This window comes from Hevea brasiliensis, chromosome 6, assembly GCF_030052815.1.
Source record: "Hevea brasiliensis isolate MT/VB/25A 57/8 chromosome 6, ASM3005281v1, whole genome shotgun sequence".
Taxonomy (NCBI): Eukaryota; Viridiplantae; Streptophyta; class Magnoliopsida; order Malpighiales; family Euphorbiaceae; genus Hevea; species Hevea brasiliensis.
In genome coordinates, this window is record NC_079498.1 from 7,176,431 (window position 1) to 7,188,810 (window position 12,380).

The following is a 12,380-nucleotide window of genomic DNA, read 5'->3' on the forward strand; positions in this document are numbered from 1 at the left end:
TAGAGTTTTGAATCATGACATCAATTCTATGTATCACAATGTGAAATGTCAAATATTAATCAATTTTTTAATGCAATAAATTTCAAACACGATATGAGGAAAATTCTGAGAAAAATAATAAATCACACCCTTTTCCCACTAGGCTACATCTTTTCAGTCAAGCATAAGCATCTGGTTGAAGAGAGATTTTGGAGTAATATGTAAAGAATTTACCATGCTTTACAGAAGGAAGATCCCATAGCAGCAGACAATTGATGTCATTTAACAGCATACAAGCCATCACAACTTGACCAGCAGCCTACTGCTGTGGACCAGACTGCATCCATGAAGTCAGCAGCAACTGTTAACATAAGGAATTCTTGTTTTGCTGCAAATTTTGAAGACCAAAATACTTGTGGCAAAGTCATGTTAACTACAGGTTAAAGAAAAGCTGTTTGTTGCAGCTACAATCCAAATCACACGGTTTGCTGCAACACAAATGCATATAGATTACAATTACAAGCCGACGATTTGGTGTAGCATCACCCATACCAAAAGAGGAGAAAAAATTACTAGTTTATTCAAGTTTGTTGCAACTATACAATTGTTTCTGTTTGGCCTTCAACTCTAAATGCTAATATTTTGGCAGAAGAGGACCTATTCCAACTTTGTACTTGGAGATACGGATTCCAGTTCTTGCACATCCGTAGGAAATAATTTTAGAATTCCCTTCTCTTTTGTCTCAATTCATTGAGCTCCATCTCAATCTCAGGATCTCGAATCCCGCTACTGACAACTGTTCTTCCAGGCGGTAGTTCTCCTCTCTGTTAAACAGGACAAAGAAAAAGAAAAAGAAGTTGTCAAGAGGACAAATGAAATAAAATATTGAAGGAACTTTTCACAGATACTTTTACTCCCTCCTTTGGATTTTTGGATATAAAGTGGGAAAAAGGGATAATCCTTTCCTGAAACCAATGGACAAGCCTTGCTCAAATGGAAGCTTTATAATATTTTCATTGGTTTCTGTTTTCTGGACAAATAAAATAGGAAGATTCAAACACAACTGCTCCTTTTCTTCCCTTCACAGAGTGACCTGTGCTACTCAGGATTCATTACAGTACTAAATAATTAAAATTACCCAAAAATTCTTGTCTAGTTTTTACGCTCAGCTACTACTGGATGGCAAAAAAACCCTGAATGAATAACTAGAGTAAAAATTTTAGAAATAGTAAAACAATGAGAAAACAATGTATTCTTATTCATCTGCGTAGAAGATTTGCTCATATAAGATTTCTCATATAATAAGATGTCTAAGGTATACCTTTTTGCTACCGGAAATTTCTTTCTTCAGGTTCTCAAGATCATCATCAACTGATGAGCTCTCAAGTAATGCAAACTGCAAAACAGATACCAATTACATATTGTTTGTATCACCAAGTGCAACTTTTCAACAAGAAATCATCACTGCTAGTTCAAGCATGCTGTTTGATATAGGATAGCTCTTATGATATTCAAGTTTTGAAGGTTTAACTGGGTATTAGGGTTAGAGCTTGCAATGATGTTCACATATTAAGTTAAATAGCTGCTTTAATATTGGGTACAAAGCAAGGGCCACAAATTGGCATGCACAAGAAGAAAACCAGCCAACAAGCCTACAGCAACATTTTTAAATTTGAAGATTTTCAATAATATTCCATTCCTCCAAAAGGAAATAATAAAATAAATATAAAAAAGAAAATATCAAATGTTGCCCTTGAAAAATTAAATACCCACGCTTATCCTATACAACAGTGGCATAAAGAAATACCACTCTGGGATCATTCTTTTTTGATTCAAAGGAAATGGGCGAAAGAACCAAGAGTAACCAGAGTACTTGACTGCCTAAACTGCAAAGCAGATATTATTTTCCTAATAACATAAATCTATTTTTGTTCTAAAAAAAAAAAAAGAAAATTCCTAATAAATAGAGACCTAACTGAAAATTTTCCACTGATACTTATTTCCAAACTACAACAATCTTCATGTATGTAGAATTAATTACCCTAATGGATTTCCGAAGACTCTGGTTCTTCTCTAACAATGAAGTAGATGCTATGTCTATTTTTGTTTGTAACAAACAAAAAGAACAAAATGTAGGGCTAGCAATATTGCATAATGGACCTGACATGCAAAAATAATTGGAACATGACACAAGATTAGATTGCTATGACTTCATAACCCACTGATGCTCTGAATGAGGACCAAAGATAAAAAAATAATGAAAGACAGATGATCCCAAAAATTCACAAGCATAATAGGAATAAAAGGAGCAACATAATAATACCTTCCCATCCAGCTCACTTGTGGCTAACTGGCCAAGGGCTTCTGCTTCTGATTCCATTGCCATTACTATCAAGATGAAAAACATAAGAAAAGAAAAACTTAATGACATTTCTATTCTTCACCAGCAATAGTATAGGACAGCTGAATCTGCTTGACACTGCATTTGTTTGTCATGCTGTCTAGAAAATCAAGCACTTAAATATTTTGATTAATAGCAAATAAAACTTTATTCTAAGGTTTTTTTGGAATGATCTAGACATAAAAACTCAAACAGCTCAGAAGCAGATTCTAACTACTTTTTGGAAAAACATTTAGAAGGGCACTTTTCCAAAAGCAGTTTCAAGAATAATTAATGCCAAACATGGCAAGCAAAATGTCAAGCAATGGTCAATTTTGAGTAACCAGAAAGGATGAACCACTGTAAGAAATACCTCATGACAAGCATCCAACTGATGAAACTAGCAGGAAATTATTGAATAAGGAAATTCTATCATAAATGTGTTTGAGAATTCAAAGTATAGCCAATGGCAAAGACCTCATTGACATAAATAAAGAAATGGTTAAGCCACAGAAGAGAACAGTGAAGAATCAAACAAGAACTTTCATAAAGTACAGCACAATATTCAAAATAAAAGGAGAGACAGCACTAAACTTGTTTCCTCATGTACCTCTTATGCATGTAAAGCAGGATTTAGTAAGAGTGATCAAGTTATGAAATATGAATAAGTATGGTGCATATGGGGAAATTAACAAATAAAAAGAGAGGCAGATATACCCTTAGTCCGCTGAAATAGTAACTTAGCAACCATATAAATCGTTAAGCATATGCGTGCAAGTCATTGTCTAATTAATTTAATTGGGCAATACTCACACCAACTAGATTGGGATTAAGAATTAGTTGAGTTGAGCTAAAGTAGAGGCAGAGAGAATAAAATTATCACACCAAGACAACTCTATCATTGTTCAGCATATGAATGGCACACTGCTTTTATATCGAACACAAAATTTAACTGTGAGAAAGAAGAATTCTCGAGGATATTAAAACAATATGAAAAACCTCCTGAATTACAATAAAATGGTAAAAATTTGAGAAACACCTTATTAGTTACTAGTAGAATGGTAAAACCTCAGATATGCCATATGTACACGACAGATTTTTTCCTTATAAAAATAGCTGGAAACCAAAACCAAAATGCAAGGCACACACATGGACACACATAAACACATATGTACTCCAAGGGCTATTAGTTAAACAACTGAGACAGTCCCATATTACATGTAAGTGCTTGCAGTTGAGGATCAAAATGAAATGCACAAAAGCAGACTTTAGATACAGAGAAATACATAGATTGTTTCCAGATGATTTACCTTTCTCTTCCATTTTTTCAAAAGCTGAAAGAGCATTACTTGTATTGACATTCCCCAGCATCTCATTCACTTTGGTTTGAGTTCTAAAGCAACAAAGAAGGGCCATTAACAGTAAAAATAAAGATGCTACACAGAGGAAAAGGGGACTTCACAACAGGAAATGGTGGCAGAGACAAACTTTGCAGACTGAGCACGTGCTTTCAGTGTATCTTTCTTGGACTTTGCCTCCTGTATCTTGCTCTCCAAAAGCTACACAATGGAATTCATTGAACAAAACAATAACAAGTTCATGAACACATTATTCTACTTGCTGGAAAAGGTAAATATCAGACAAAAGAAAATTGTAAGGTACTTGCACAGTCAACAACATGAAACATGCCAAATTCAATTTGCCAGTTAGGAACATAAAAAGGGAAAAGATTAATTTGTCAATCTCTGGACCCCAATCAGAATCCAAAGTAGGGCAGAACCTCATACTTTTTTGAAAAATGGTTCACACTTTTCCCAACTCATTCTATTTCAATTATAACTCAAAACTTAACTCTGATTTACGAGGAATACAAGCTGCGCTTCTATCCCCATCTTTTCCTGGATTGTGACCCACAATATCAATTCAGGCAACAGGCAATTAACATCTACTTATGCATCTAATCCAAAAAACAAGGATCCAAAGCAACACCATTTTACATTCTGTTCCTGTCATAAATTTTAATAATACTCTTATCTCTTACTTTCAATTTTTTGTCCCTCACATGAATGCATGACTATAGGACAGACTGTTAAGATATGTACCATAAATAGCTAGGATATGTGTATCTGTAGTGGTTGTTTGAATATATTTAGGTGCTAGAATCGTGGCTATAATTACATATTTAATTAGGATAGTATTCCTATTTAGTTGTCCTGTACAGATTATAAATTGACACCATTGGCTTGAGGGAATAATCAAGCTCTTCAATCGTTCTCAATATTCTTCTTCTGTTCTATTTTCTCACATGGTATCAGATAGGGCTGAGCAGAATTTGGTTCAAACCGAAAAACCGAACCGAACCGAGTCAATTCGGTTCAATCGGTTCGGTTTAAAATTAAATCAGTTCGGTTCGATTTTACATTATAAAAATTTCGGTTATTTCGGTTTGGTTCGGTTTTGAAGAGAAAAAAATTAGTTAAACCGAACCTAACCGAATAGTAATTTATATAGTCAAATAAAACTAAATCGAACCGAATTGATTTTTGATTTGATTTATTTTTATGGAAAATTTATGAATTATATTTAATTTTATATATATTAATTGTTTAATTTCATTGATTAATGGTTATTAGGTTCAAACCAAAGTTAAAATTAGACCAAATAACTTGAAAATCAAGTCTAAATTCAAAAATCAATAAAAAATCAAACCGATCGGTTTAAACCGAACCGAACCGAAATAGAACGGTTTGGTTCGATTCGATTTTTCACCCATTTCGGTTCGGTTCGGTTCGGTTCCTAAAATTTACGGTAGGTTTTTGTAATTTAATTCGGTTCGGTTTGAACCGAATGCTCACCCCTAGTATCAGAGCTCTCGGCAGGTCTAATTTGAAATTTGAAACAAAGTCCTCATAGGGAGGAACTTTCCTTCTTTTTCCGATCACTTTCTGGGAGTCCGTGGCTGTCACAGCCTAGCCTAGTGAAAACTGCTCATATGGCTCAATCCGGTGAAAATTGTATTCTTCCATTACCTGATGAAAAGGATCAGGTGTCAGATTCTATTCTATTAACTGGAGCTTATTACAAAGAATATTTGCAATATCAAACAGCCAAACAACAATCTTCTAGCAATGCTCATTCTGGTAATTCCTTTGCTTGTCTAACACAGTCTTCGCTCACTGGTCCATGGATCCTAGGCTCTGGTGCTTCTGATCATATATTTGATAATAAAAGTCTTTTCTCATCCTTAGTTTCTCCTCCGGTTTTTTCTAAAGTTACTTTGGCTAATGGTTCACAAACTTTAGTTAAGAGCATAGGAGAAGTAAAAATCTTTCCATCTATTCCTTTAACCACAGTTTTGTTTACTCCAGAATACCCATATAATTTAATCTCCATTAGTAAATTGACTAAAAATCTCAATTGTTCTGTCACTTTTACAGCTAACTCTGTTGTTGTGCAGGACCGGAGTACGGGAAAAATGATTGAAGTAGGATGTGAGTCACAAGGGTTGTACCATCTTTCTACTTCAAATTCTCCAGTTGCTCTTGCCTCTACCACTTCCGCTAATCTTCTTCACAATCGTCAGGGTCATCCGAGTCTTACCAAATTGCAAAAATTAGTTCCTAGTCTTTCTAGTTTATATTCTTTTGAATGTGAGTCCTATCAACTTGGAAAACAAAGTCGTGTTTCCTTTCCCAAGCGAGTCAATAATAGGGCTAAGTCCATGTTTGAAATTGTCCATTCAGACATTTGGAGTCCAAGTCGTGTCAGTACAACTTTGGGATTTCATTATTTTATTACTTTTGTTGATGATTATTCTCGTTGCACTTGGTAATTTTTAATGAGGCTCGTTCTGAATTATTCTCTATATTTCAAAAATTCTCTACTGAAATACGTAATTAATTTGGTATTTCTATTAAAATACTTCGTAGTGACAATGCAAAAGAATATTTGTCTACTTCCTTTACTCATTTCTTATCTTTTCAGGGTATTACTCTCCAAACTTCATGTGCTTATACCCCGCAACAAAATAGGATTGCCGAACGAAAGAATCATCATCTAGTTGAGACTGCCCGCACTTTACTCATTCACCATAATGTTCCTCTTCGTTTTTGGGGAGATGCTATTCTTAGTGCTTGTTACTTAATTAACCGAATGCCTTCTTCTGTTTTGCAGAATCAGAGTCCTCATTCCATTTTGTTTCCCGACCAAGATGTTCATCAGTTGTCCCTGCGCGTATTTGGTTGTATTTGTTTTGTTCATGATCACACTCCTGGCAAAGACAAAGACAAACTTCAGCCCAAATCAATAAAATGTGTCTTTTTGGGATATTCTAGACTTCAAAAAGATTACAAATGCTATAATCCACTTACAAATAAATACTTTGTGTCAGCTGATGTAACCTTCTTTAAAACATCTCCCTATTTTTCCTCCAACACCGCATCTGAGGTTTTTATTCCCATCGCCTTACCAGTTCCTACTCTTCCTCCACCACCAATCAGTCCACCACCTCTACACATCTACTCACGTTGTCCTCATCCTCCCACCAACACCATTGATGCTCCTTTGCTTGATACAGGTACAACACCGGCTCCTGGTGACTCTTGCCTTCCTTCATCTTCACCTATCCTGGTCTCGCCTTCAACAGACGATGCTACTCCTCCCATTGCCATCCGAAAAGGTATTTGTTCGTCTCGAGATCCTTATCCTATTTATAATTTTGTGAGTTGTCATCGTTTGTCTCCTTCCTACTATGCTTTTGTCACCACTTTGTCTAATGTATCTGTACCTAAGACTGTTAGAGAAGCTTTGGAACATCCAGGATGGTGTAATGCAATGGTTGAAGAGATGACTGCTCTCCATAATTATGGCACTTGGGATTTGGTGCCACTACCGAAGAGCAAATCTACTGTTGGCTGTCAATGAATTTATACAGTCAAGGTGGGGCCTGATGGCCAGATTGATAAATTTAAAGCTCACCTTGTTGCAAAGGGCTATACTCAGATCTTTGGCCTCGATTACAGTGATACATTCTCTCCTGTGGCTAAGATTGCCTCGGTTCGCCTTCTTATTTCCTTAGCTGCCATCCATCACTGGCCACTTCATCAACTGGATATCAAAAATGCCTTTTTACATGGCAAGCTAGCTGAGGAAGTTTATATTGAGCAACCGATAGAGTTTGTTGCTCAGGGGGAGTCTGGTTTGGTGTGTCACCTACGGCGTTTTTTATATGGCTTGAAACAATCTCCGAGAGCATGGTTTGGACGGTTCAGTACTGTAGTCCAACAATTTGGAATGTCTCGGTGTGAAGCTGACCATTCAGTATTTTTCCACCATAATGGCCATGATAAGTGCATTTATCTCGTTGTTTATGTTGATGACATTGTTATTACAGGAAATGATCATGTTGGGATCTCAAAACTCAAACAACACTTGTCCAGTCATTTTCAGACTAAGAATCTTGGGAAGCTAAAGTATTTCTTGGGGATTGAAGTAGCACAATCCAAGACAGGTATCGCCATTTCTCAAAGGAAATATGCTTTGGATATACTGACAGAGACAGGCATGTTAGACTGTAGACACGCAGATACTCGTATGGATCCAAATGTCAAACTTGTTCCTAGACAAGGGGAGCCATTGGAGGATCTTGATAGATACCGGAGATTGGTTGGAAAACTCAATTATCTTACAATCACATGCCCAAACATCTCATTTGCTGTAAGTGTGGTCGGTCAGTTCCTTCAAGCACCATGTAGTAGTCATTGGGATGCAGTTATTCGAATACTCAGATATATTAAAGGAGCTCCAGGACAAGGCCTATTATATAAAGATAAGGGTCATTCACAGATTATTGGTTACTCAGATGCAGATTGGGCAGGTTCTCCTTTAGACAGACAATCTACTTCAGGATATTGCATTATGATTGGACGTAATTTGATTTCTTGGAAAAGTAAGAAGCAAGATGTGGTTGCTAGATCAAGTGCAGAAGCAGAATATCGAGCTATGGCTTTGGCAACTTGTAAACTTATATGGTTGAAACTTCTCCAAGAGTTCAAGTATGGGAAACTTAAACAAATGCAGCTAATCTGTGACAACCAAGCTGCACTTCACATTGCCTCTAATCCAGTGTTTCATGAGAGAACGAAACATATAGAGGTGGATTGTCATTTCATCAGACAAAAGATTGAATCTGGTTGTATTGTCACTAGCTTTGTTAGCTCAAATGACCAATTAGCAGATATCCTGACAAAATCTCTCAGAGGCTCTCGGATTGAATATATTTGTAACAAGCTTGGAGCATATGATTTGTACGCTCCAGCTTGAGGGGGAGTGTTAAGATATGTACCATAAATAGCTAGGATATGTGTATCAGTAGTGATTGTGTGAATATATTTAGGTGCTAGAATCGTGGCTATAATTACGTATTTAATTAGGATAGTATTTCCTATTTAGTTGTCCTGTACATATTATAAATTGACACTATTGGCTTGAGGGAATAATCAAGCTCTTCAATCATTCTCAATATTCTTCTTTTGTTCTATTTTTTCACACAGACCATTTGTTAAAAATATATAGGTTCAACATAGTTCAAAACAATGACAATGCACTAGCTTTTGACACTAGAAATATGATTCAGGAAAAACAAGAATTAACATACCCGAGTATTAGAGACAAGGTTCTCAACAACACTTTTTTGCTGATCCAGTTGAGCTTTCAAGGAATTAGCATTATCCTACGAGAATTAAAACAGAAAAAATTAATTTTCATAAGCATTACTAGAAAACATGGTGCTTTGCAACATCCCCACCCAATTCTACATCTGCAGTCAAAGCATATTTCATCATAATAAAAAAATAAAATAAAAAAAATAAACAACCAGTTCAACATTCGCTATATAAAAGATAATTACTAAAAATTAGGGCATCAAAGAAAGGGAGAAAATCCTAATCAGTTGGATGTATATTTAATTAGTCATCCTTGCATGCACAATTAATTTAACTAGTTTACTTCTTTAGTCAAAAGCTATGACATACATGCAGCTCTTTAGCAATGCGCAAGATTCTTCCCCATTTATCCTATTTTACTCTTACTAAAATTTTGGGTAGTCATTATGAATGCAGGCTTGAACACTATGACAGTTTAATCATTGATGCAATATTATAGCACATGGACCAAATGAATTTGCTCTTTGTTACCAATGCATAGAAGCCAGCTGTATTCATTATCAAATATAAAATGCACACAGAATAATAAATGAACAAGAAGAAAGGAAATACAGAAAGGACTAACTTAGAGAGAAGCTGCTTGCAATTCCACCTACAACATCAGCTAGATTGTTGACTCTATAGTAAAAATATAAAAACTCAAACAAACTTAAGTATAAAAACTTTCAGGAATATGCCAACTTACAGCATAAGATTTACGTCTTTTAAGTGCTTCACGTGCAAGATCTTCCTCTCCCTTTTGAAGAGCAAGCTGCGCTTTACGATACCTACATGGAATTTTTGGAGTGAAAACAATATATCATTGCTACCACACTAAAATAATTTAAGATTTTGCTTGTTGATAGTGTAATAAATTTTTGTAGCAACAGAAATTGGCTCAATTAGTAAACTTATAAATAATTGCAGGTGGAAGTAATAGGTTTAACAGTCAAGTCTTCTTATGAATGAAAATAATTTAATAAATAAATAAATAAATTTAGCCATGTTTTACCAATCCTCAGAAGCTTGCCCTGCAGCTTTGTATTTATTCTCCAAGCGTTTCTGAGACGCCAATACCTGAATAGAACATAAAGTGGAAAACCATTAAAAGAACACTAGCAAACTAATTGGGGCCACAAAGTTTTTGTTTACCAAGTCTTCATGCCATTGCCATTTCAATGTCACATATATTCAATATTTTGCATAAAAACAGAAGAATACAGAAAAATAAAACTGAAAACAAGAACAAAATATGAAGAGAGCGTGAAAATCAGAGAAGGGAAAAGAAACTAAACTAAGAATTAAAGCAAAGAATAAGAAAAAAGAATGAAAGATCATGATAATTACTTGTGCTGTGGCCTGACGCATCTTTGTCAAGTCATCATTCATTTCAAGCACTGTCTGATCTAGAATCTTCTCTGGGTCTTCAAAACCACTCAAGATAGCATTTGCATATGACTGTAATTAGAAGACAAGTATATTATGTTATTTGTGCAAGACAGCAAAAACTGCAATTAGTCAATTACTAGTCACAATGACCATAAAAAGGATGCTAATGCATAATTACATAAATGCAGGTGAAGAATTCCCTAAATTCTCACCTTGATAACTCTAGCAAACCGATCAAAAAGGTTCATATGGGTGCCAAGAGCACCTCCACCTTGTCTATAGCAATGGGACCTAGTGGAAGGATTAGTCCTTACACTAACTTTTAAAGCTTGAACTGCAAACAAAATTAAATTTCACCCAAGACATCAAACATTAGTCAAAACATGCAAGTAGAGTGGCACTGTCACACTGGCATATATGCATGTGTATGAGAAGGAGGAAGAGATATTTCTGGCCCAACAATAAATTAGAGTACTGAAATTCTGTAGGGTAACTTTTAAACGTGAGTTCTATTGAATGAATAAACTTCAGAACATCTGCTACAAGGTTTCTGCACAGAACATCTCCTATTGAATGATTAATCTTCAGAACATCTCCTACTAATAACATTTCCACATAAACTTAAGAGCATAATCTGATCCTTGAATGAAAGAAATTTAAATTAAGAACATATTATTGGACAAAAAACAATTACAAGCTCAGAGCTAAACTCTTAGATCTCTTGTCACATGGCATTATCCACAGGTCATAATCAGTTTCACTCAAAACCGTAATTAGGATAAGGAATTTTTACTAACCACCCATCTATTTGCATAATGAATGATAATTAGTTATCTTTTAAAAAAAAAAATAGCCAATTTTAAATACTTGGAAAGTTAGTTTCTTGTCAACACAATCAATTACCCTATCTTGGTATATTCTCAACCACATTAAACTCTGTCAATCTTCAGCTTCGCAAAATTGTATCAAAGTCTAGCTCTAAAGAAAACCCAAAAGTGCATATCACCATAGAGGACAATCTCGAATTATCAGAATAAAAATTGAAAAATAACAGATACCCAATAACATATAAGCAAAGACAGCAACGGAAAGACGGTACCTCCGCCATTGAAAAACGACGTCGTGAGATGTGGCCGGTTGACCATAGAGAGAGTGTTGTTGCTGCTGCTGCTGTGGTTAGAGGAGGGCAAAGACGAAGTGGTGGGATGCGGTGGTGGCAATGGCAAGGTCAATCCTGTAATTAACTGGGATTTTGCAGCCATAATTTTGTAAGAAAGAGAAATCGGTTTGGATTGATTGCTTCAGAAAATCTATTTTCTGGATAGAAAAGAAGAAGAGACCACTGGGATCACTTGATTCAATCTGTCCATTCTTTTTGTTTTCTTTTCGTTGAGGTCCTTTCCACAACTGAATCGGGCCGGATCATTCGGTTAACCAAGGTTGGGCTTTCCCCACATTATGACAATTGAAATTATTCCGTGCATTAATATTTTATTACATTTGTCCAATTTCCCCCCATTATGGGTGTTTTATTTTATTTATATAACCTTTTAATAATATTTTATAATTACAATAATTATTTTTCACGTTGATTTTCCGAGCTTTAATCCTAAAAGTAAATATTAGCAATCCAATTTAGTGATTTAAAAAAAAATAAAAAAAAAAAGAATGAAAAGTGATTCATATAATCCAACTACTAAAAATGATTATGAAAAATTATGATGAGGCTATTGACATTCATGTGAAGAAGTAAAAACAATAGAAAAAATTAAAAAAATAATTTAAAAAGGTTAGGGAAAAAGAAATAAAATGATTTTGTAAAGATTTTGTTGATCTAAAATAAATAAGAATCAAATTAATTTTTGTGGTGATGAAAATGAGAAAATAGAGAAATTTTTATTTATAATTCTAATAAATTGTAAATATTATGT

At 34.9% G+C, this 12,380-nt stretch overlaps 1 protein-coding gene across 1 annotated transcript; it reads right to left on the reverse strand.

The window, feature by feature from the left end:
- Window positions 1–343: 343 nt before the first annotated feature.
- LOC110648018 (probable membrane-associated 30 kDa protein, chloroplastic) lies at window positions 344–11,824 on the reverse strand. The gene is made up of 11 exons (XM_021802095.2): window positions 11,549–11,824; window positions 10,662–10,783; window positions 10,408–10,518; window positions 10,073–10,137; window positions 9,767–9,848; window positions 9,015–9,089; window positions 3,848–3,918; window positions 3,670–3,752; window positions 2,303–2,367; window positions 1,301–1,375; window positions 344–803 (listed from the first exon to the last, which is right to left on the reverse strand). The coding sequence occupies exons 1-11, from the start codon at window positions 11,709–11,711 to the stop codon at window positions 699–701; spliced, it is 1,017 nt and encodes a 338-aa protein (XP_021657787.2). The 5' UTR covers window positions 11,712–11,824; the 3' UTR covers window positions 344–698.
- Between the last annotated feature and the right edge of the window lie 556 nt (window positions 11,825–12,380).

Bases quoted from the DNA above. Each gene is read 5' to 3' on its own strand.
- LOC110648018 (XM_021802095.2), bottom strand. From the start codon at position 11,711: ATGGCTGCAAAATCCCAGTTAATTACAGGATTGACCTTGCCATTGCCA. The intron at 9,090-9,766 runs GTAAGTTGGCAT...TAATTCTCGTAG, and splicing joins AAAGACGTAAATCTTATGCT to GATAATGCTAATTCCTTGAA. The intron at 3,753-3,847 runs GTTTGTCTCTGC...TTGTTGCTTTAG, and splicing joins GCACGTGCTCAGTCTGCAAA to AACTCAAACCAAAGTGAATG.